The sequence below is a fragment of the Salarias fasciatus genome, chromosome 5 (genome assembly GCF_902148845.1).
Source record: "Salarias fasciatus chromosome 5, fSalaFa1.1, whole genome shotgun sequence".
Lineage (NCBI taxonomy): Eukaryota > Metazoa > Chordata > Actinopteri > Blenniiformes > Blenniidae > Salarias > Salarias fasciatus.
Window position 1 is genome coordinate 12,529,452 of NC_043749.1, and position 26,352 is coordinate 12,555,803.

A 26,352-nucleotide genomic window follows, 5' to 3' on the forward strand; every position below is an offset into this window, starting at 1 on the left:
GCAAAGATGTTTGCGTGCACAGTGAACTATACTTTCAGCTGAACACGAAATGTAACAGAGTGAATGACAGGAGAACTTTATCTGCAGAGCGAGCCGCTGGCAGACAGGACCTTGCAGAGTGAAGGCGCTCTGTGGGTCTATTATCGTCTCGGCGGTATTGTGTTTGGGTAGCAGCAGTGCGTCGCAGCCAGTGCGCGCCTCCGCCGCCTCGCTCTGATTGGCTGATCCGCGGTGATGCTGCCCGCATCCTGCTCCCCACAGCAGGGTTTGGAGGGGAGGAGAGCTGGAAGCGCGGCTCGGAGCTCATCCCCACACTGATGGGGGGAAACTAGACCCCCTCACCGTTTTCACTGGTCTTGGTCGAGATGTCAACTCTCAGCATGTCTGCACAAACAGGAGCAGCCGCCAGCTCGTGACCGCTTCTTCCCCAACCCGCACCGAGAGAGAGAAGGAACCGACTCAGAGGGAGTCTCACCTGAACCCCCCGCGAGCACCGAGCAGGTTATCCCGGAGGCCATGAGCGCGCCCGCCAACGACCCCGAGAGTATCCTGAGTTACCAGGTAAAGTGTCCCGTTAATGCTTCCTGCGCGGCGCGGAGCTCGAACCCAGTGGAGAGGGGACAGGGCACTCCGGACACCAGCTCCAACAGCTGGAGCATCTGCTCACACGTTCTGTGAGCTGTGAAGAAACTAAAAGATGGATGGTGTCATCTTCAGGGATCAATTTCATAACAGGGAAGCTCGAGGACAGACGTGTTTCCTGTGAAACCTCATTAAACGAGCCTGCTTTCTTGTTCTCTTTCTTTTGCGCTGCCTGTGCGGTGTAAATGGACTCTTTGTAACATCAGGATGTCAGGATGTGTCTCCTTCCCTGCAGGACGATGCTCCATTTAGAGGATGTTGTTATTCTGAGAGCCTAACACGTGCACTAATTCCGGGGAGCGTGCTACATCGCGCTGCAATGGGGGATTTTGGGTTCTGGTCGCTTTCCTCCATGCGTCCATGAATGAGTTCGTCCTGGAAATGTAATGGCCACTGTGTTGTGAGAGTGCAGCGGGTTATCGATCACATATCGACGCGTGTTCAGCCAGCCTACATACCACAGCGATCACTAAACCCCCCCAAGTGCGCGTCCTGGAGTCGCATGTGCGTGTCAGTGTGTGGAACGCTAACAAGATTAGGAGAGTTTGGATGATTTGCTTTCAGCGGGATCTTCATTAGATGGCGTGTTATTTCCCCATTTACCCTCAAACGACCTTGACGCCATTCTCACATGGTTCTCTATGAAGAGCGAGGATCCACCACACATCCTCTCATTAGCCATCGCTGGGGGCGGGAAGAGGACAGCTTAAGTGCTCAAGTGTGGTTTAAAAGGGGGAATTGGCTGATCAATGCTCTGGTGATGTGCTAAGCCTTTATATTCGTCCAGATTATTACATAAGTAGAAATATAGGAGACCAGCAACACGAATAAATCAGTCTTCATGTCAGCTTTTTGTTGAACATGCAGTAACTGGCTTGTTTTTTCTTTTCTTTTCATGGCAAACAATCCATCATAGCTCTGTGGCCTCGATGCAGTCCACTCTCAGAGCCATGGCATCATGTTGATGTTATTACAGCATCCTGTCTGAGTGCAGGAGTTGTGGGAGAAAAGCCAGAGGTGAGCTGGGGAGTCGATATGAAAGAGGGAATCTGGAGAGAGCCACACTCTTCCTCTGTCAGCATCTGCCAGAGTCTAAGAGACTTTCTCCATCAACACGCAGAGTGCTTCAGTCCAGCCCGCCGAAACCTGCTGAAGGGGCTGTGTGGAGGTTTCAGCTTGTGTCAGGTGGTGGAAAATTGCGGATCATTTGCCTGAGTAGTCAATCAGCCGTAACATTATGACCACTGACCTCTTCGTAGCACCGATAAGTAGTGGGACAAACATCTCACACACACACACACACACACACACACACACACACACACACACACACACACACACACAACGATGACAAGAGGACTTGTGAGAGCAGCATGAGTATCATGTGTGATCCCAGTGATCACTTATGTAATAACATACAGTTATCGACAGTCACTTTCTCACTTCTAAAAGTATAAGTTTAAAGTACCATAGCTTTTGGTGTCTGACATCCAAAAAAATAAAACATATTGTAGTGTGAAATATTACATTTAATCCAATGAAATTCCATCTTTATTTGTAGTGCTTTAAAACAGGGAGGAAAACAAGGAATCAAAGTGCCGAACACAACATAGATATCTTCAAAAATCAATGAAATCAAATAAATATAATTCAATTCAAGAAACAGAAACAAAGACAGAGAACATGTAGGGAGAAGCAGCACACACAATACCTCTTTTAAAACAGGAGGTCTGATGTGCGGTGCCAAGTTGTCACATATGAGCTGTGACCCAAAAAAGCAGGGTCCCCTCTGAGGCTGAGCCTGGTTTTAGGCTCCATCAGGAGCAGCTGAGCTCTGAGAGAAGAGGCTCGTCTGTAAGAGTGTAACGGTTCAGACAGGTAGGGCGGGGTAACGCCACGAAGGGATTCAACAGCAAAAAAAGACTGAAAAATGGATCCAAAAGCCAACAGTCAGTCAGTGGAATGAAGCTGAAATAAAACAATTGTTTGAGAGCGTTTTTAGTCATTTTTTACTTTGATACTGTTAATTTCATCCATTTTAGTCACTTCCACAGCTGTATATATATCAGTGATATTATAACAATGTAGTTTAAAGTGTGGCTTTTGTAGTACTTTATTACTCTTCATGTCATAAATCTGCACCAACTTTAATTCCCTGAAATGCACGATTGTCACAGTTTCTTGTTTCAGTCTTCCACAGTCGTATTTGGCATTTATCCCATGCTTTTATTTTAATTAGTGTGTTGGCACAGAGTCCACTTAGTGAGAGTGCTCCATAGTCATTTCTCTGATGAATGCAGGAGTTGGTCAAACTGTACATTTTTTCAAGCTGTAGCCCACACAAATGAATAAATATGAATTTTTGGAGAAGTCTTTTGGCATTGGTATGAATAAAGCACAACAGCTCCAAGTCATAATGGTGTGTGTAGCTGGATGATTAGGCACATTATCTTTTTTTCATAGTTAACAGTATTCATTTAATTAGTAATATGATTCCCCAGTTTGAGTGTACTCCATGCACATAGAATGGTTAAAAAAAAACAGAGCCATCACAGGATGCAATTCTAATAAAAAGACATTAAAACAACAGAGCTGCGGAGCAGGAGACTTGTATGTGTGGCATTGAATTAGACGTGTATGACTCATGCTGCCCGTGGGCTGAGGCAGTCAAAACAGCCCTCCCTCTCATCCTGTCTCTTCCAGCTCTCTCCTTCCCGTTCTCACTTATTCACCTCTTTTCTTTCAGCCATTCATACGTACCGCCGCGCTGAGTGAGAACTGCCACATATGCCTTTCTGTACGATTGGTAGACAGTAACGGCGCCGGCGGCGGCCCGAGGCAGTGCCAGGCCGAGCTCTCAGGCACGACGCTCGGTCTGGAAGTGACAGGCCCAGTTGTCTAAGTCGGGATCTGTGTCCCTGCTGTCAGTTCAGGGTGCTCCGACAAGGGTCAGCCTACGAGGAGGAAGTGAGATGGCTGGTGGAGGTGTGGCAGATAAAAATAGTAGACTGCAGATGAAAATAATCCAAGGATTTGTTAGAACAGAGGTGGGGACGCTCTGAGAGGACAGCAGTGGTGGCGATGTGTTGGGTCAGTGAAGACAGAGCTGAAAGCTTGCATCTTGCCGCTGAATCACGGATGGACCATTATCGGTCAGTCTCTCGCAGGGCTGTTATCTTTACTGCTGATTTCCATCTTTACTTGTGAGATTGTGTTCACAACAATACGTGTTCATACAAGTAACACACGCATCCCTGTGCTGGGTCTCTGTGGATCTCAGGCCAGCAGAAAGCGGCCTCTATTCACGGTTCCCTCAGCGTCCCGATAAACAGAGAGAACATTTAGTGCATCAAATTGATCTCCCTTCTCAGCCAGGAGAGGGGATGCAAATTATTGCTGCTCTACTTGTTCAGGATGACAACAGTTGCAATGATTTCACTTTGACAATCCCTCCTGATTTTGCCCAAAATGCATTTTATTCCAAGTGAAGGATTTTAAAAATGGCCAGAATCCTCAATCAGCTCTAAACTCACTCAGAAAACATGTATTATTTAAAAGATTAAAACATTAAAAGAGGGGTTTGTCACCATCTTAAGTAGGACACAGTGTGTCTGCACTGTTCAGTTAAGCCCGTGGAATCTGTCATCTTTTTTTTGGGACAATCTGAACTCCCAGAAAGAGCATAGTGTAGCTATCAAGCCTATGCAAGAGATAAAGGGTTTTCTATTTCGGGGATATTACAAGCTGAGACACTTGACGAGGCTGTCTGATTGTGAATATGTGTCAGATTAGGCTGAGAAACTGACAAAAGCTCCAGATGAAGTGATGAGTTTGCATTATATGAATGCTCATCAATCATTTGCTGAGGTTGAAATGCTGATTATTGACAAAGAAAAGTCTTTCATAGAAAAAGTTTGGTGCTTTTTGAACTCTACTGTGGAATAATAGGTTTTTCATACAGTTAAACATAAAAAATAAGTAGTTACGTAGAATGATTTAGGATGTCTTAAGTGTGTGCAGATAGTGTGGATCAGTGGGCGGTTCAGTCTGACGACTGATTCACAATAAGATAAGATTCAACATAAGTTAATCTTAATTTATGGGCTGAGAATCAGTCATGTTTGAGGCAGACGTGAGAGAGACAACAGCTCCACAACCGGCTTTATGTTTGACAAAAGTCATGAACTCACAGAAACTTCACTAACTGCACTACTGTTTCATAACAGTAACCAGTTACCTGTGGGTAATGCTGTTTTCTCAACACATTAGTTTCTAAAGCCTTGTTCACAATGCTTGTTATAGGTAAGCATTGACCTAATGACTTTAAAAGGTCCAAGATGACATATTTCCAATGACGGGGTGCTCACTCAGTCAACAATCATTTTGAAAGTTGACTTTAAAACAAAATTAGAAGCACAGGATGCTGCCATTGGTCTGTATTGTTGTGGGCCGATACAGAAGACTGTTCATCAACAGAATACTGTCAGTCAGGCAGAAAATCTTTCCATTTTCTGACTGCAGACTGTTAAAGAGCATATTTGCATATTTAGGGCTTGGAGCAGTGCTAAAACCAAGCTGCAGTTTTGTGTTTGTGTTTCTCAGCCTCTCAAATTCACAGGATTTAATCATCTGATGTCAAACATTTATGTGCTCTTTTTTTTGCCATAAGGCAGCTCCAGTGAGAATTTACCACAATTGGTTACCAGTGAAATGCTTGTTAAAGGACACAACTTCAAGGACAGGCAGCCATTTTGGATCAAGCAGTGGGCCGCTCGCTGCCGTGGCGCCCTGGCATTTAACTGTGTGGAAAATTATTTAGTCAAAAACCCGTCTTGGGTAATGTGACTGCGACTGAGCTGGAGGACAGGAATGAAGAAAGAAGGACGGTTGCCAGGAGATAGAAACAGGCAGCAGCTCAGGAATTATACGCCCCGTGAGTGGAAAAATCACGCACACGAGCACGTGGAGGGTCACAGATGTGCTCGGTCTCAGGACGCTGAACTGAACTTGGCAGTGCCATGTGAGCCCTCGATTAGCTGAAGCACTTGATGTGAGTCGAGGGAGGTGAGATGTGAATGACAGGTAACCATTAACGTGTTAAAAAAACAGATAAATGGCCGTAGAGACGGCGCTGCTGGCGTTCTGTGGCTGGGATGGCTGTGAGCCGTGAGTCACGCCGTGTTGTCAAGACAAGGACTCCCGGGACCGGAGTGAATTTACAGCAGCGTCATCTGATCTCACACACGATTTTATTAAAAAGGACAATTTAGTTTCTTCAGTGAACAGTGTGTGTGTGTTTTGTGTCTAGACTATTTTATTTATGTGAATCTGCATTTTATCTTTTGTTTGCTTCATTAATTCATGTTTTCTCTCTTTGCCTCTCTATTTCTCTCCCTCTTTTCTGAGTGTGTGTGTGTGTGTGTGTGTGTGTGAGTGCATGCCTGTTGTGTTTAGAACAAATTGATTCAAACTAATTGATCTGATCTGATAGATTACCATGTTTTCTAGGACAAAGAGCTTTTAAAGTTGTTCTGTCATCCATTCTCTCTTGTTGCATTTCTACTTGTTTAGTGAACCTTATATTCTAACAGGAGTGGCTGCTTCACTGCCTCCAGCCACACACACACACACACACACACACATTAATTCAGCAGCACAGCCGGAGCGACTGATAACACTCTGTGTGTGACGGAGTATCAGTGTGCAAAACGATTCAGCCAAAGGAGACATGAACTCATTTCATTGTCTTTTTTTGTTCCGCTGATGTGAACTGAAGAACAAGTCAGAGGCCTGTAACAGTGAAGCAGGACTTTTACCACTCGTCACGTTTGTCAGAGGGGATTTGTTGTGCGCAGGCACAGGTTTGATTGGCAGTGGAGAATCTGAACGTGTGTGTCTCTCTGAACATTTAGACCGGGGGTCTGCTGTATTCAGATTCAAAGAAACCACTTCACCTCCTCGACACCAAGTCAAATTTGTCTGGAGTTGTAAAATATATTTGTTCTTAGTAATTAAGATGACCTGTTTTATAGCGATGTGTTTCGGTGCTATGAGCACGTTGCATCTCATGGCAGGAACAGGTCTTCTTGGAATTGAACCGCTCAGTCTGAGTCGTCCAGACATGCAATCAGATGAAACGTAGACAGCTTCCAACATCAAATTAAATTCTCTGTTTATCGAACCTTCAGACTGTCTGCGGTGCAACGCAATTCATATAAAAGCTGCCGGTTAAAGACAGCTTGTTTGGGTTTAATGAATTTTTCTGCGGTCAAGTTTGAATTAATTTATCTGAAATGATCAAATAGATCAATACCAGTGATGTATGTGGTCTTCATAGGGACTATCAGGTTCAGGTTTTCTAACGATGCTGCTGCGTTCTGTTTACCAAACACTGCTCGAACGTTACCTGGACCTTATTTCACAAGCACATTACACAATAGATGAGTAAATGTCATGTTCAACAGAGTGGTGTGGCATAAAATCTGAAAAACACCTGTCACATACATTCACTCTAAGAGACCTTCCTGTTTTGTAACCATTGCTTTATGTCCTGCATAAACAGGATTATTAAGGCGCGGGTGGCATTCAGTGTTTGGTCTGAGCATGCCGCCTTAATTAAGTAGCCTTACTTTCAAAAGGGCGGTATTGTCTTGGGATAATAAAGTGTGCAGTCATGAAAATGGAAATAAATCCCTGAGCTCTGATATGGCAGAGAGGTTGTGAAGCTGCACCGCTGAATTAAGTGGACGTCTTGGGATCGCAAAGTTGTTATCAACAATTGTGCAAATTATAAACATATCTCTCTGGATAGAAATATTGCCCCATATCAAGACATTTGGTTACTTTACTCCATTTTAATTATTTTTCTTTACTCATTAAAATTCTGTGTGAGTAGTGCTCACTTGATCCATTGTAGGAGCCCTTTTGGGCTTGAGTGAAAATATAAAAATAGTCTGAATCAGAGGTGATGCGCACACACACACACACACACACACACACACACACACACACACACACACACACACACACACACACACACACACACACACTCTGGCATCATTCCCATTCATCACATCTGCCAGCAGAGACCAGTGACATTTTAATAGCAGGGTTTTATATTTTGTCAATAAACTGAGCACAGTGTTTTATCAGTCAAACCCCTGGAGAAGTAAGAAGAATCACTGCTCACTCTTTGATCAAAACACTCATCTCTTGGTAATACACACAGGGATTTTCATAGCGTCTTGCTGTGCAGAAGTTTTTGGAAAGTTTAAATCAGCAGTTTATCACACTGATATTCAGTGAATACAGTTATTTATTGCTCCAACTAATCATGTCCCATGAAAATTAGTGTCCAATCATTGCTCCATCATGAAAATAATATTAGTGTATTGAGCGATATGGCTTTTAAATTTACACTTGTGAAGTTCTGGTGAGGTAGAAAAATGTAACGACTTTTGAAAATATTTCGAAAGAGGATACGATATTTCTTTGCATTCTTTTTAGTGCGTCACACTTCATTTAAACAATTGATGTGCAGTTACCTAAAAATCACTGTGTAAATAGAACTGTACATGTGTTTTCATGATCACTTTCCTTTCCACAGACTGAAACGTCGCTAAATAAATATAGTTCATCAAATAAATTCTTTTTTCTTGTGACCTCTGCATCATAGCAAAAGCTTGAAGTTAGTATGAGGCAGTCAGATTGAAAGTTCAGGTTAACCTTGGGATGTTCTTGTCAAAGCAAACATCCGAATCACCTTGAAGTGACGGGAGAGAATTTGAACGAGGAAAAAAAGAACAAAAACAATTATAGAAAATCATGAGAAGTTATTTCTGAAAAATGGGTCAGCGCTCAATTACATCAATTTGTTCAGAAACATTTGACTTCCTCTGTCGTATGACTGTTAAGCATGGTATTTTAAGAACAGAAATAAATAATAAAGAGGGGTCACGACCTCACACGCTGATCGAGACACTTTCTGTTCTGCACCGCTATTAAAACTCTGCCAAAAGACTCTTCAGGAGACATATTAGGATTATTATTGTCCTGTTTGTCATGCAGTAGCAGAACATCAGCTCCAGCTTTGTGAACAGGCTGCTGGATATTCGACTGTTCAGTGACAATCAAAGACCACGTGACAGAGGTTCTCAATCTTCAGCACTGGCGTTTCAATTTAACCCCAAAGAGACATGAATTACTTTGTTGTCACTGTTTCCACATCCATCTCTTCATGGACACCCAAACACAATAAAACATTTCCTGGGGATTAATGACATTTGGTGCCGTTACTTATTAGATGCATCATTTTCGATCAAACCAAGACATCACAGGAAATATGTTCTCACCCGCTCTCTGATTAGGAAAAGAAATAGCTGCATTGTCTCTCTGTGTTTCACTGCAGGAGAATCATCTCCTGCAAAATCCGTCCGTTCATCCTCCTTTGTCCTCATAGATATTTATTTCTACACTTGTTTTTTTTTAGATTTGGTGTCAGTTTCAATAAATGGTGAATGTATCATGCTTATTCTGACGTTCTGGCTTCTACATCCTCTCAGAAACACATTCTCAAGGATCATGTGACCTGATAGAGTGGGTGGAAGTATCTGTTTTATGAAAAACTGCATCTACCAGTATGCTTGTGGCCATCTGCACTTAAAGGTTAGTTAACATCTATATGCAACTATATGTTGCTGCTCGCAGACATTCATACAGTTTCCAACCTCAGGTATTTATTTATAGCATTTAGAAATGTGTTGTCCTGACAAGCAGCTTCAGCGTAAATTTATTATGCTCTCATACGGATGCTGATTCATTCCTCGGCTGCAGTGATATAAACTCATTCCCTTTAACACATGTGGGAGGCAACAGAAAATATAAATCAAAGATGTACTGTTTGCATGAACTGGTGCAGAGAGTTGAAGAGAGTTTCAGTGAGCCGCGGCTGTGCGGCAGCGTCTAGAGGCTCCTGCAGCACCCTGACCTCATTATCATAGGACACACTCACACAGACTCTGACCGGAGACGGCAGACACTGCAGGTGAGACGGCGACCCGAGCGCAGCACTGAAAACATCCTGCCACTGTGTGACGGTGTTACGGCACGACTGACGGATGGGATCCCGCTAATTTGATTTGATTTCACTGTGGATCATCAGGCCTAACACATTGTCGAACTGAGTCATAGTCTGTTTAGATCTGGTGTGTGTGTGTGTGTGTGTGTGCATGCGTGTGTGTCTCGGCAGCAGACAGTCCCAGAATAGCCTGTCTGGAATTTGATGCTGATCATCTAAAAGGTTTGATCAGTTTCGTCTATTTGTGGCTCGGCTCTGCCCCTTCTGGTGACGATAATGACCTTTTAGATTTTCTGTTTTTAACCTATTATTGCGCTTCATGGTAAACTTGTCCGGAGGCTCAACTGTTGCTGGAGATGAAGGCTGTTTATCGTCCACAAGAATCCTCACTGACCCCGGCAGTGACCTTCTTGCATTTGTTGTGTGGTTCATCCATCAGAGGTCAGATGAAGAGGTGGTGGTGGACCAAGGAGGAACCAGCTCAGTGCTGAACATCCACTATGAGAAAGAGGAGCTGGAAGGTAAGTAAACTGTGCAGCAGGGAAGAAGAATCAGAGTCTGCCACAAGCTGTCAAAATCTTTCAGGAAGCCTGATTCATTTTCACGGTATGCTGTTGTAAACAGTGTTTTATCGCATAGTTTGCACTGTTTCTGCCGTTGCAGATCATTCTCCATTTGTTGTGGCAAAATGACTGAAAAGCCTAGTCCCCCGTGAGTTTACTAAGCATGGCAGGAGAAGCCAACAACACTTTGTGTAATTATAACAAACATCTGCCCCCATCTGTATTCTTACTGGCACAAGAGATAATTTCCAAAAAATATTATGCAAGAAAAAAGGTCAATTACTCACATTTGAGCTGAATTTCATTCACCAGTATTCCTGAAATATTGCAAAAGAAAATGTATCTTGGAGATGAATAATTGCGTTCATCATTTTTGAGTGAACAAATTTATGTAGTTTGGGCATTTTCTTAAATTCATCGTCACTGTTCTTTTAATCTGTCATCAAACAGGCTCTCCTCACATCATCATAAAAATGTAGAAGGTACCAGGTTGCATTATGGTAATCTCTAGACTCTTTACAGTAATTCGATGGCGACTGATTCAAATAAATGTCTTTATCTGAAGTCTTCTTAATGATTGAATTATTTGGCTTCTCAGTATATGAATGTGCTGCGAGTATTAAAAATAGTATCTAAAGTTTATTTGAGCTTCAAATGCATCCAGTAATCTCTCGGAGATCTTCACCTTTTGCAGAAAAGTGCTCAAAACTGTGCTTGTAGAGAAGCACGTTGTTTTGTTTTTCACCTTCCATCCCAGAAGTTAAAGACAAAATGTTGCCTGAATTGTTAAATACATGTCACCCAGTGATGAGTGGAGATGCCTTGAGACTGTGTCTGTTATCAGTGACTGTAATGTTATGGCTGATTGGTGTTTTTTATGACAGCATATAATGTGATAATACACCGCGAGGTAAAGCAGAAATCCTTCTGAATATTTTGTACTGTTTGATTTGTACTAATTTGTGTGTGTGTTGGTGTGTGTGTGTGTGTGTGTGTGTGTGTGTGTGTGTGTGTGTGTGTATTCAGTTGAAGGCACAGGGCTGTTGTGTTGATTAGATTAGATGATCATTAGTGTGGGTTTGTATGTACTGCTGGGCTCATAACTGCTGCAGTGCATCTTAATGATAATGATTTACTCAGAGATGCAACGATAATAATAGAAACAACTGAAAAATGAATTGTCATTGATTTTCATTGTATTTATAGGTCATCTGATTATTGCTATTCACGTCAGAAGTCTCTGCTTTGATATTCCATTTAAAAGATTACTTTAGCTGCAGCATTTGTTGCATTCAGACTTTCATCTGACGGTTTCCAGATATCAGTGGTTGAGAAAATGATTTAACAAACCAAGTTGTCCCTGTGGAGCTTCAGCCCAACATTTAAACCTCAGTTTAATGGTTTTGTCTTACTCTCACTTTAATCCTCTGAACCCAGAGATCACAGTGGTCTTTATCACTGCCTGGCTTTCCTCTAATATTTTTCCCTTCCAGTGTTTAAAGATGCTTTCTTCAGCTAAGCCATATGATCGCTTTAGTAAGACATCATGATAAATTGATCACCAGAGTATGGTTTATAGTTCCAACTACTATTTCTATTGTTAAGATAATATACAAGCATCACAACCTGAAAACACAGGCTCACTGATTTTATTTACACTGTTTTGAACACTTTAAATCGTACTGAATGTCTCATTCAGGTTCTGTCACTCAGGTGTTTTAGGTGGAAATACTGAATCGCTGTAGTCGTCTTCAATACAACTCTTGAATTCATTCAGTCTTTGCTTTTTGATTTTTAGTCGGTAATTTTCAAGAGCTCCATCTCTGGACTGACAGTTAAACTGTTTTTAAGTATTTTAAAATTAAATAATTACATTATTCATGTTTGAATGACCCACATCATTGAACAGGATAAAGATGGATTCAAGGAGGAATGTGTTCAAACTGCATTCAAAGTAAAATACTGTCTTTATCTTGTTTTTTTTTGTTTTTGTTTTTTTTTTTCTCCCCAGGCCACAGGACCCTGTTTGTCGGGGTTCGGATGCCAAGGCAGAGTCACCGTCACCACAAAACCCATGGATCCCGCCACCGCAAGCGAGACAAGAGGGCAGGAAGCATCGCAACGCAGCAAAGCGAGGAAAATGACACGACCGCCTCCACTCACGGTAGCGGAGAGTTTTTCATCTCAAATGCAGCATCGCTCCCTTCGTTTGATCTCACTCCCCAGCTCATCAGTTGTGGAATGCATCGCTGACACTTGCATGCATACTTGTGCGTTCATTTTCCCAGAGAGGAGGAAGTAGCGGTGGTTAAACCAAGCCCGTCGATACTGTCAGCACTTCACACATGCTCTTTGAGCCCTCTGGGCGAAAATTGACAAGCCACTAATTAGCTAACAACGAACACAAACTACTCAGCGTGTTGCATGTGTGTGTAGATTGGTTTTAAAGTCACTTAAAAGCCATGCGATCAAAGCAGAAAGTGCAGCCGGTGAGTGGAGAAGTGCTTTGACTGTAACACGGTTTACGTGTGCGGCCTTTTGCTCACATCCTCACTCTTTCTTCAGACACGCCGTCCCAGAGGGTCCAGTTCATCCTGGGAACAGAGGAGGATGCTGAACATGTGGCCCACGAGCTGTTCACCGAGCTGGACGAGATCTGTGTGAAGGATGGCAAGGATGCTGAGTGGAAGGAAACAGCCAGGTCAGGATCTCCTCCGGGAGTTGTTGGCTGCAGCGCTTGGCATTAAAGCTCCTGACAGTCTGCCAGTGATCCACTTGTACTGCTACGGAGAAGGATATGTGCAAATAGTATCTACATTTCAGGCTTAGTGGATATTTTCTCTCTGTGATCACTCAGGCAGAAAGCATGAATCACCGAAATACAGCTGCTCTTTCATTCATGTCGCACAAATATCAGATCTCTGTTTATTTATAGGCTATGTTATTTTGACAGGCTTAAACTGTTCATCATGTAGAAGAAGAATTCGATAAAATAAGTGAAACTGCATGTGAAGCTTAACACTGTTCTTTTATATTCGCCCCCTGATGCTTTTACCTTCGCCTGATCTCTGTGCCTTTACTTGCAGGTGGCTGAAGTTCGAGGAGGACGTGGAGGACGGTGGTGAAAGGTGGAGCAAGCCTTACGTGGCGACGCTCTCCCTCCACAGCCTGTTCGAGCTCCGCAGTTGCATAATCAATGGCAGCGTGCTGCTTGACATGCGTGCCGACTGCATCGAGGAGATTGCAGGTGAGGATTTCAGTGATAGATTGTGTGTTATAATCTCAGACCCAGGGAGCTATTTATCATCAGAGAACACACAGAAATCTTCAGCTGAACATTTTTGAGGACTGTTTGTTCTATGATATAAGCTCATGCGATTGGAAAAGGAGGCAGATGTCGCTGGGAAATATGTTACAATATATTTTCCTGTCCTCTTTTCCCTTCCTGCCTAAAAGTTTTTTGCCACTTGAGTGAATATTACATTCAGCGCATCAAAGCAGACCTTATATCTTGGCCAGATTGCTTCTGAATGTCCATTACAAATCAGTTTATCCTCCTCAGAGAGGAAACACACAAACAGCTCAGAGCTAAGAGACGTCACAGAAACTCACACTGACTCACAGACACTGAAGAGCTCAGAAATAGAAAGACTCTTCCATCATATTTGTAATAGTGTCATTGTAAAAGTAAAATGTATACTGTCCCCTCTGTACTCGACAGTTATTTTAGTAACATAACAACTGCATCTGTCCTAGCTGTGATAAAATACAATACAAAAAATAAATATGAATTCCCCACAGATACGCAATCCAGACGATGCACCGATGTTCCTGCGATTTTGATGCCAGTGCACGACTCAGTGCAAATTGTTCACATCGCACGAGTGTCATCAGGACTGACTGATTTGTTCCCGTTTTTGCACACACAAGCACACACACCCTGTGTACTGTGGTTCAGCACTCTGCTCTCTCTGCTGCCACGTCCTGCATTTGAATCACTCAATGAATTATTTTCATATGCAGTCCTGCTCATTCCCACACACACACACACACACACACACACACACACACACACACACACACACTCACTCACTCACTCACTCACACATACAGTGACTTTGCAAAAGTATTGTTACCCCTTGAGCTTTTTTCACTTTTTGCCACATTGCAGCCACATATGTAAATATATGTTATAGGGATTTTATGTACCAACAAAAGGTGCTGCATAATGATGAGATGGAAGGAAAATGATACATGTTTTTAACATAGATTTTTCTATTTTCCATATTAAAAAAATTAAAAAGTGTAGATTAAGATCCTGATGTTGACTCTAACATATGAAAATGGACAGAAAGGCTCAGTAAGTCTGGTTAAAACAAAGAATTGACTTCCTGTCAGATGACACTGCTCACTGCATCAACATCTTGCCGCTTCCTCTATAAACATAATATCTACAGTTTCATTAAAAGCTTTCTCTGTGGCATTCGTTCCTCCTGGCCGGCTGTCAGAGGACACACTGCGGTGAGCAGAGCTGTTGCTATGGTCCCACGTTAAGTGGAGCTTGAGCCATTCCGGGTCGCTAAAGGGTGAACCCAGCCTACTTAAAATCTACCGTTTGTGAGTTTCAGCTTAATTAGAGGATGCTGTGCGCTCCTCTCTTGTCACTGTCCCTATTAACATGACTGATTATAGAGTCGCTGAGGTCAGCACATCAGCGGCGGCCTTGAAGTGTGATCAGAATATATTCAGGCACCGGAGCGCACGCGCACGTGTGTGTGTGTGTGTGTGTGTGTGTGTGTGTGTGTGTGTGTGTGTGTGTGTGTGTGTGTGTGTGTGTGTGTGTGTGTGTGTGTGTGTGTGTGTGTGTGTGTGTGTGCACAAGCGTGCATGTGTGTGTTTCCTACTGTCTGTCGGAGAACGAAGGACGAAACAGAAGAAGCTGAAATTCGGTGACGAGTCAGCAGGAAACTGCTCGGGGAAGGGTGAGAGTGCAGGACGTCTGGGAGAGACCAGGAGATGCTGATTATTCTGCAGTCCCTCATGACCAGACACACTGGACACATATTGACCCAAGCTTTCACACACACACACCTTCTGCTCAGCAGTGTGCCAGCGACAGATGTCTCACCAGATTGTTGCATATTTATTCAAAAGCAGCCATTGCAAGCCTAAACAAGTATTTCGGTGATGAAATAAAACACACTTTCATTGTTGAGGTATTCAGTTACTTCGTAGTTGTGTTTTTATTCAGAGACCAACCACAGATTCAACGTGATGGTCAGATTTCAGCTATGACCGCCGCTGTTTTCCAGACATGGTACTGGACCACCAGGAGGCGTCCAACGAGCTGGACGACAGTGTGAGAGTGAGGGTCCGAGAGGCTCTGCTGAAGAGACACCACCACCAGAATGAGAAGAAGAAGAACCTGATTCCAATCGTGCGCTCCATCGCAGAGGGCACACGAAAGCAGTCTGAGCCCCATCTGACAGGTGCTTTTTTAACACCAACATATTATTACGTATATCACATCATATGCTGGCTGCTTATTTCCTCACAACCACACCTTATCATGCCCCAGGTTCAGCCACAACTCCTCACCCCCCGCTGTCAGCTGAACCTTCCAAGAACGGTTCTGGACAGGACAACTCTCAAGTGGACCTCAGTAAGGTACAGAACCAGGTTCCGCAACAAAGAAGGCTTTGTTAGCCTAAATACGAACATATTTAGTCAAATCCACAGCTGAGTGTTTGGAGGTATGATGGCGCTAAACGTTTGTGATAGCAGCAGCGCAACTTTTTTCGCTGGGGTTTCACAAATATTCATTCGATACAGGTTCTCTGCTGAGGTCAGTAATCAATGCTTGGTCTGCTGCAAACATCTGCATCAACAACTAGGTCAAAGACTGCCACCTAGGAGCCAGCCAGGGAACTACACTGATGTAATTGACTTTAGAGAACAACTATTGCTGCAAGACAAAACGTAACCACAACTGATGGCCTCCGGGTTCACCCTATGTTGGACTGTCGACATTTCAAGGATTAAATAAAACCCACCATGACATGTTCTTGTGTTTTGATAATGTCACATTTCTCTCCGAAGGTGGACTTACACTTCATGAAGAAGATCCCAGAGGGTGCAGAGGCTTCTAATGTGTTGGTGGGAGAGCTGGACTTTCTGGAGAGGCCGATTGTGGCCTTTGTGCGCCTCTCCCCTGCTGTTCTGCTCACCGGACTCACCGAGGTCCCCATTCCCACCAGGTAGGCTCGTTTTTCTGCCGAAACGTCAACTGTTCTCTATTTATAAAATCAAATCATGCAACTTCAGACAACTGACCTCTGCTCGCAAACCTCAGATTCCTGTTCATTCTTCTGGGCCCGGACGGAAAGGCTCAGCAATACCATGAAATTGGGCGCTCCATGGCAACCATCATGACGGACGAGGTAAAGGCTCCGTTAATTAAAGTCGGGCTCACAGAATAAGGAAATGCCAGAGTTTGGATTACGGGGGCTTACCGTTGTTTGTCTCTGTCATTATTACGTCTGGACCAGATCTTCCATGATGTGGCGTACAAGGCGAAGGACAGAGGTGACCTGCTGGCGGGAATAGATGAGTTCTTGGACCAGGTGACCGTGCTGCCGCCGGGTGAATGGGACCCTTCCATTCGCATTGAGCCCCCGAAGAACGTCCCCTCTCAGGTACCGACCAAGAACGCTACAAAAATATACTTTTCATATCTGAATTTTAATAAGAAGTGCTTCAATGTTGGGCATATTCTGTGGCGTGGATCTATTCCTGGCTGTCTGTAGGAGAAAAGGAAGATGCCAGGAGTCCCGAATGGCACAGCTTGTCAGGTGGATGAAGAGCTCCATGCCGAACACCACGGGCCAGAGCTGCAGAGGACTGGAAGGCAAGACGTTATTCAGTCACTACAGGCTCAATGTTTTTAAAGAATTATTGAAAAGTCTTAAAAATGTAACGAGAAGACACCAAGTGAACAGTTTGGATTTGCTTCATTCATTTCTGCTTCAAATTGAGAAAACTTCCTAAAGTGATTCGTTTGTACTCTTCATGTCAGATGATTCAAAGTTTCAGGTTGTTCTGTGCTATTTAATGTATTCAACTGCAAACCTACAAATACGTTTCTGAAGTTTTAGGTTTGCTGAGAATTGTGAAAAAAAGGATATTCTGGAACTCTGTCTTCAGGACTCTGCGTCATTTTGATATTATATTTCAAACTTATTTTATTGAACATTTATCTCCAACAAAGGGCATGTCTCAAGAAATTTCAGGAGCCACACATTTATGGATGTCAAAGTTTGCCTCGAACCTATATTAATTCAGTGTTACAACATGAAAAGCTTGTAAAAATGTAGCACAAACTGTTTTCTGGAAATGATCTGATTTGACACTGAATTATTACTGTTCAGAAGAACTGGTTTATAATTTGATTTAATAACAAACTGAACATTAATCAAGAGTTGCAAATGAGATTTTAATTTTGTGTTTTTAAAAATTTAATATTAGAAAATTATGTGTTTATCTCATCAAATGTTGAATTTATCTTGAAAATACTTACCTTTTCTTACTTTAATCCTTAAAGGAACAGTTTGACGATAGGCAGTGCACTTATTCGTTCCTTTCCCAGGAGTTTAATCGACATGACTCGTTGATTTGCTGACTGTGCAGCAGGAGCCAGTTAGATTAGCACAAAGACTGAGCTCTTAAACAGGATTATCTGTTGTCCTCATAAAAAAAAAAAAAACAAATACACTCAACTGGCACGGAGCCAAAAAGAAAGTCCTGTAACAGTGGAAATGACTCCTCTGCTGCACGTAGGCTGTTCGGTGGTCTGATCTTGGACATCAAGCGGAAAGCGCCGTACTACGTGAGTGACTATAAAGATGGACTGAGCCTCCAGTGCGTGGCGTCGTTCCTCTTCCTCTACTGTGCCTGTATGTCTCCTGTCATCACCTTCGGAGGGCTTCTTGGGGAGGCGACAGAAGGACGCATCGTAAGAGCGCCAACACATGAACACATGTCCCTCTCATAGAGCGTGCTGCGTTAATATCGCAGACTATCAAACAGTACACTGTTTCTCCAAATCTTGCAGAGCGCCATCGAGTCCTTACTGGGAGCGTCTATGACCGGAGTGGCGTACTCGCTGTTCGCTGGTCAGCCTCTTACCATTCTTGGCAGCACAGGTCCGGTGCTGGTATTTGAGAAAATCCTCTTCAAATTCTGCAAGTATGTTCAACAATACATTTTAATCGTCATGACTTTTACGTTTACGTTCATGTAATTTTACCCTCCTCTTCTATGTTTTTTCAGGGACTATGACTTGTCCTACCTGTCCCTGCGGACCTGCATCGGCCTGTGGACAGCCCTGCTGTGCCTGGTGCTGGTAGCCACAGATGCCAGCTCTCTGGTCTGCTACATCACCCGCTTCACAGAAGAGGCTTTTGCCGCCCTCATCTGCCTCATCTTCATCTACGAGGCTCTGGAGAAGCTGGTCCACCTGGGGGAGATCTACCCCTTCAACACACACAGCGACCTGGACAAACTCACTCTGGCTTAGTGAGTGACGACACAGTCATGACTTCTTCAAACATTTCTTGATATTTTACTTTCTTAGAAGCCAAAGCTGAGCTTCTCATCATGAAGTAAAAACATTCAGGCTTTAAATGACCTGGTGGGGCACTCATCCCTGATGTATTTCTGTCTTCAGCTGCAGGTGTGCAGAGCCTGATAAACCAAGCAATAAAACTTGGGAACTGTGGACTGAGAGAAACGTCACACCCTCCACTGTACCTTGGGCCAACCTGACCGCCAAGGTATTGTCACAGTGTGGAAACACTCACACACTCCTGCTGATGTTGACATAACTTTCCCTGGATTTCATATGTAGCTTTGGCTCCAGATTGTTTGCTCTTGTTAATGATCGACCGGCAAACTTCTGCCTTTCCTGAAGCAGCTGACCTCTGTTAAAAGTTTGCAAACACTGACAAGGACAGTCTGTCAGTTGACCTTTAGCTGCTGAGGTTAACTTTACAAACCATAGTTGCTCTATATCGTTTTGCCGTTTGTTTTTTATGGTTAGAGGTTGTTTTACTGTAACGTAACGTCCGCGAATCTCAACAGGAGTGTATCGGCCTGCACGGGCAGTTTGTTGGGACGGCATGCGGCCACCACGGCCCCTACACCCCAGACGTCCTGTTCTGGTCCACCATCTTGTTCTTCTCAACGTTCTTTATGTCTGCCTTCCTCAAGCAGTTCAAGACGAGCCGTTATTTCCCCACCAAGGTCATCAATGAGTTTACCAACAGATTACATCATAAATTGTGAGAAGCAATAACGGAGGTCTGCCGCGCCCCGTCCTGAATCCCACTGCTGCTATATCTTGTGTACAGGTGCGGTCCGTGATCAGCGACTTTGCGGTGTTCTTTACCATTGTGTTTATGGTCCTGATTGACTTTGTGATCGGAGTGCCCTCCCAGAAGCTAAAGGTGCCGAGCAAGTTCCAGGTACGGATGTAAAATGCAAGCTGTCGATGTTATTGACCATCGTGTACCAGCACAGTTAGTAACCTGTAGTTTTATTACATAATATTTCTGCCACTCCAGCCTACCAGAGATGATCGCGGTTGGTTGATCAATCCAATAGGACGCAACCCGTGGTGGACGGTGCTGGCTGCCTCTATTCCCGCTCTCCTCTGCACCATTCTCATATTTATGGACCAGCAGATCACTGCAGTCATCATTAACCGCAAAGAGCACAAGCTATTGGCAAGACAGCGACCCCCCCTAAAGTTCAAATCATGCTTCACTCAGAGGTTACACAGCTGTGTTTGACCTTCTTGTGTGGTTTTACAGAAGGGCTGCGGGTACCACCTGGACCTGCTGATGGTGGGGGTGATGCTCGCCGTGTGCTCCATCATGGGCTTGCCCTGGTTCGTAGCAGCAACCGTTCTGTCCATCTCTCATGTCAACAGTCTGAAGCTGGAGTCCGAGAGCTCGGCTCCGGGCGAGCAGCCGCGGTTCCTCGGCATTCGAGAGCAGCGGCTCACCGGCCTGGTCATCTTTCTGCTCATGGGCTGCTCTGTGTTCATGACGGGAGCCCTGCAGGTTAGTCTGACAGGCTGCACAATGCTGCCCCCGCCTGGCCGTCACGCTCAGTCATGAAAGCAGGAAGAAAACAATTAATACACATTTTTTGCACATCTGTCTACAGCTGATACTTTGACAAATATTAGTTATGACGGATGTAAAAAAATCAATTAAAAAATAAAATATTGCTTATTTTTTTCATTTTATAGAAATATCTTCAGAAATGGCACTAATAATGGAGTAATGACGCTTGTGAGAGTTGACATTTATTATTTGTGTTTTTCCTTCTTCAGTTCATTCCCATGCCGGTGTTGTATGGCGTTTTTCTTTACATGGGAGCATCTTCATTAAAAGGCATCCAGGTAATGTGGAATTTATCACTGTGGCCCATGGAAATGATCTTATTGATTGGAAAACCTCCATTTTATTTGTATTTTTCTTTGGAGAAATGGAGATGATTGATAATTTTTGTTGAAATGTTCAAATATGTTGCTTTGAAAACTTTCCAAACATGAATTGTCCTTGTTTGTTCTCTTCTGCTGTTGGTATTTTACCCTCCCGTGATCTAATTAATGCTGCTGCAGCTCAGTGAGGCCTGACGGTTAATTGACCAGAGATCCAACTGAATTTGTCCTTCATCATTGTTTCCATTATATTACCATTCCCGCCATCTGTCACTGGGACCTGCTCTCATCTCTTCCCCCTCTCTCTCTCCTGCTCTCATCCCGATCGCTCCTCAGTTCTTTGATCGCCTCAAACTCTTCGGCATGCCGGCGAAGCACCAGCCAGACTTCATCTACCTGCGACATGTTCCTTTGAGAAAGGTGCACCTGTTCACGCTCACCCAGCTCACCTGTCTGGTGCTGCTCTGGGTCATTAAGACGTCGCCTGCTGCCATCGTCTTTCCCATGATGGTGAGTCACCCAAAGCGTTCGTCTTAGGACTTGACCTTTACTTTATTATTATTGTGTTTAATCGTCTGTCGCCGCAGGTGCTGGCTTTGGTTTTCGTCCGCAAGCTGCTGGATTTGTGCTTCTCCAAGCGAGAACTGAGCTACCTGGACGACTTAATGCCTGAATGGAAGAAAAAAAACCTTGATGATGCTTCCAAGAAGATGGAGGAGGTATCCCGAAGGGAAAGTTTGTCTCTGAGTGTCAGTCAGCGTTCACGGTTTGACCCTGTTTGCTGACGGTCGTGTCTTGCAGGAATCGCAGGGCATGCTCAACACTAAAAAAGAGGACACAACTGTTCAGATTCCCATGGAGAGCTGCAGCAGCAAGCCCTCTCAATCCCTGAAAGCACACGACCCCAGGTGAGAACGTGCACATTTACAAGCACACAGGCTTCAAATACAGGCCAGATGTTGGGATGGTGAGATCACTGGTGAAAAGCTTCTGTCCCCTTTGTCCACATGCATGTTGGTTTTTTTCCTTCACCTGGTGTTTTTCCATTTTAAATACTAACCCACTGGAAAGTCTCCCTGAAGTCCACCTCTGCCTCTGCCCCTTTTCTGACCTGAACCCGCTTTGTGTCTCCCTGATCCTCAGATGTGATCCCTCTGATATTAACATATCTGATGAAATGTCTAAAACCACCGTCTGGAAATCCCTCAACTCCAATCAAAGGGACATTCGTCCTGTGGCTGCTAAAAAGGCAAGGCCACGCCCTCCCTCCCGCTCACCCTTTCCATTTGGATCTATTCCTGCCACACATTGCGTGGCTGCTTTGCTTTTCTGTGCTTTGTAGTGATCGATAAATCTTGCATTTGAAGGAATTGCGGGTGTCATAACTCTGGATTTGTTTAACCTGCAGGATTGAAGAGATTGCGTTCATTGATGAGTAAAGGACATTGACAGCTGCGGCAGACTCAGCCGGATCACCTGACTGCAGTTTTGGGCCACAGGATGCTCCAGTGACATGTGGCCGCTCCGCCATCAGCCTCTTCAGTGACCAGAAACAGGAGGTTTCAACTTTCAGCTGTTCTACCAGTTCCACACAGACACACACAGACACACACACACACATATACACACACTTCTATCTTTGTGAGGTTATATGTAATTACACAAACCAAAGCCCTTAAATTAAAAGCAGTGCTTAAATTGCTTGATGCTTATTTAATCCAAACTTTGAATCTCAAGCAGCAAGTCCCAACTTCACCAATCTCACCCATCAGTAGTAATATGTATCCTCATTTTTCTTAACCCAAGGCCAACAGCTGGTTTAGACGCCATCTGCTTGAATCCTCAAATTCACAAATTACTGCAACTACGCCACTGACTGACTTCATGGATTCTGATTCTATGGAACAGCTCGCTTACAATTAATTTGACGAGATTTGTGACACAGTCTTGGCTAATTAGATATTTATGAAACCCTGGAGTTGCTCAGTTGAATGTAGATAATGAAAATAAAGCAGTGAGGATACACTCTCAGCTGCTGGCCGCCACAACGAAAATGATTTCTACTTCAATAGTAATCACCAAACATCAAAATCATTTGGATGTAGCGTCTTGTTGTTTTTGTTTTGATTTTAAAGCATCATCTACCAAAGATCTTCCTTCAGCCAGAGTTAGTTTTAGAAAAATAGAAAGTAATGGCTGGAAAGTTTTCCTAATTTGAATGCGCCCCTGCAGTCACCATGTGACAGGATGAGCCCCGCTGCTAAGCCTGAATGACTTTGCACATACAGTAAGATATTAAAGGGGACTTATTATGCTATTTTGAATTCATGTCATATAGGTCGCAGAAGCCCAAAAACATAGTATTTAAGCTTGTTCGCCCCAAATTCATCCAGTCATCCATTTCAGTGGTTTAAAAAGTCACTCTGAGGAGCCCTCCTCAGAACAGGCTGTTTCTGAGCCCGCTTCCCGGGATGCACATGAACGCATCTGTCCACGCCCACACACACACACATACACACACACACACACACACACACACACACACACACACACACACACACACACACACACACACACACACACACACGCGCGGTGGGGGCACAGGCAGGGGGAGGAGTTAAATCTGCTTATTTCAGGATAACCGGACCCAACTCAAACTCGACAGTTTCAGCTTCAGTTTCAGTTTCATTTTCACAAAATGTGGTGCAGCAAGACAGCGAGGAAACAGTTTTCAAATTTGAACGTCACAATGAGGCTACGGCAGCACATACTACTATAAAAAAAACTCTTCACAAAGTGAAAAAAGCATAATATATCCCCTTTAATGTTAATGTTTTTTGAGATGGCAATAAAAAGAATAACTCTACTTTTTCTAATTAGGCACTTTAAAATTGAAATAACTGGAATGTCTTTACATATAGTCGTTGCATATATATCGCGTTATATGCTGATGGTTTTGCACTGAACCTAATGTCATGCTTTAAATTTAAAAAATATAGTTCTAATGTTTTATTACTCACTCATTTTTCTTTTCTAGAATGAGGAAAAATCCTACTGGGAAAAAGCCATTCCATCCAGCCCCTATTTTTATAATTATCTTGTCATACAGACATTTCATTCCAGCCATAATTTTCATCCTATTGATAATATAGAGTCCTGAAAATCTTAATTTATTTAAAATATGAGTACTTGGCATTATATAGTAAATACAGTCCTCACAAAGGTAGAAAAAGATATATGCACATAGAACAAAAACAACCTCTTTGACTCAAAGCAACACTCGGCTTTCATCCTCACACCGTAGCTGGGCTTCGTACAGCAGCTCCACCGCTGCTCCTCAAACAAACCAGGTTCCTTTTAATAATCTGTGTAGGTTTGTCTGTTATTAGCCCTCAAACTACTAGAATCTAGTTTCATTCAGTGAGTCTTGAGCGTTCCTTTCTTGAAAATAGTGGTGATTGTGGTTCATTGATCGGTAGCTTCAGTAATCCACAGACATACCCGTTTGGGCCATAGAAGTATGTCGGTTTCTTGTGATGATATAAACTGAAATCTAAATGTTAGAAGATCCATTTCGGTGGCATCAACGGTATTTTTTTTCTTTTTTTTTTTTTTTTTTTTTTTTTAGGTGTAATCTGTTGCCCATTATGAATGTTTGTCTCTAAAATAATGATTGTTGAGGACTGGAGGTCGTGATGCCGAATGTTTGTCACGTGTTGTATTGTGTCTTATTTCTTTACCTCAGAAAATACGTGAATGCTCCTGCAAGGCACTTTGGACGATGTTAGGTCAGGGAAAAACGGCGTGTGTGCGTGCGTGTATGTGTGTCAGTCTGTGTCTATCTGTGTGTGTGTGTGTGTGTGTGTGTGTGTGTGTGTGTGTGTGTGTGTGTGTGTGTGTGTGTGTGTGTGTGTGTGTCTTAAGGTGTAAAGAATATTATTCTTAGGACAAAGGGTTCTGAATTTTCTTTAAAGCAATAATTTACCCACAACCCAGACAAAATTGACGATACACACTTTTTTTTTTTTACTCGCAGAGATCTTTTTGCAAAATGTCACCTTGTTTATTTTGTATAATTATTTGTCATTTCATGTGAAAAACCTCACTTTTGTTCGATGTGCCAAAAAGCCAAATTACGCCAAATTACTGATGGCATTTCTGACTGTCGTTTATGACCGTCGAGATATTTCAATCTGGATAAATAAGGTTTGACTGTATTATGCTCCCCTGTTTGCTTTATGATCGCTCCTTGTGATTGGATGTAACTGATGAAACTCGTATCACCTTAAAGCTTGCCGAGCGAAAAGGAACGATCCTCAAATACAATGCTTCATTTGTAGCTGCACTTTCTGTAGATAAAGAATGTTATTATATATTTTATTTTCAAGAGATTTATTGAGCTATTTAGTTACTTTACGAAAATCACAGTTTATTTATTTTTAGATATGTTGTGTATATACTGTAATAAGCAAACTTAGGCTGGAGAATGCACCATATAACAAATACTCTTGAAATGAATGATAATTTAATACTGTTGCAGCTTATTGTTACACGGTGAGCGAAGAAGTGTGCAGAGAGAGGTCAGGAGTTATTCTACGAATCTGTTTCCACTACAGATCGGTGTGTATTTCATTAAACCCTAAGAGGTGGAACTCGCCAGTTTATTAAAGTATCTTGAGATGGAAAATTTTTGGTCAGACAGAGACACGTCTTGTGCAAACTTGATTCAGGGATTTCAACATTTTAAAGTGAAACTGTTTCGTGCTCTGAACAGAAGATGTGGAAAGACAGCACAAGTAGAGGGGATGTTTAATCCGATCACAGCCTCCTGAGTTAAGACACATCTAACTGATGTACAGAATATTCCACAACAATAAATAAAATCCGTGAATAGACGTATATTCAACTATTTCTCTGACATTTAGTTGAATATTCAACCATCAACTCCTGCACTGCTTTATTCCTGCAAGAGCCAAGCAGGCAACTTTAGAGCCACCTATTAACCTCAAACACATGTTTTGTTTTGTTTTTTAAATATTGAAGGAAATCCAACCATGCAACTTGAAAAAACAGACTATACACAATGTCACCATTGTGCAGACATCAATTTTTGAATGTTTTGTTTGTAATTTATAGAATTTTATCCCCCTCTGAGTTGTGTTCTGTTCAAAATAATTTCAAGCAAAGAGCGCGATGAAGCTCACGCCCCTCTGGTAATGAATATTACCTCGTCCACAGATGTGAGCGTTTTGTACAGTGTGTCTGCTGTCATGATTATTCTGCTTTCAGCCGGTCAGACGTCTGAATGTGAGTCGTCTTTGTGCATCTGAGGACTCATCACTGAACGACTGAATGGCATGGCTCAAATATAATCCATTGTTTATGTACATACATGTATTTTAACGTCACATGAATGTGTGCAGAGTAGACGCTGTGTAAATTGAACTGTAAAAGAAAAGGACTTGACCAAATTATAAAATCACTGTTAAACATCCAGCATTTAAAGACTGTAAATCTGCTGTAACTGAACAATTCATTTATTAGCCGTTGCAGAAAAGCATCAT

At 43.0% G+C, this 26,352-nt stretch overlaps 1 protein-coding gene and 1 long non-coding RNA gene across 2 annotated transcripts; one reads left to right on the top strand and one right to left on the bottom strand.

Annotated features, from left to right (window-relative positions):
* Positions 1-211: 211 nt before the first annotated feature.
* Positions 212-11,907, bottom strand: LOC115388532 (uncharacterized). Its single transcript, XR_003931481.1, has 3 exons — positions 11,896-11,907; positions 5,099-5,104; positions 212-295 (listed from the first exon to the last, which is right to left on the bottom strand). It is a non-coding gene; the product is annotated as an uncharacterized LOC115388532 (long non-coding RNA).
* On the top strand, positions 458-22,325 carry slc4a8 (solute carrier family 4 member 8). The gene is made up of 25 exons (XM_030091692.1): positions 458-561; positions 10,158-10,239; positions 12,293-12,445; positions 12,847-12,982; positions 13,368-13,528; positions 15,594-15,770; positions 15,860-15,948; positions 16,381-16,538; positions 16,634-16,721; positions 16,830-16,976; positions 17,088-17,188; positions 18,118-18,292; positions 18,392-18,525; positions 18,610-18,855; positions 19,007-19,112; positions 19,420-19,581; positions 19,689-19,802; positions 19,902-20,063; positions 20,151-20,402; positions 20,678-20,746; positions 21,125-21,298; positions 21,376-21,507; positions 21,590-21,696; positions 21,932-22,037; positions 22,197-22,325. The coding sequence occupies exons 1-25, from the start codon at positions 517-519 to the stop codon at positions 22,200-22,202; spliced, it is 3,282 nt and encodes a 1,093-aa protein (XP_029947552.1). The 5' UTR covers positions 458-516; the 3' UTR covers positions 22,203-22,325.
* The last annotated feature ends 4,027 nt before the right edge of the window (positions 22,326-26,352 follow it).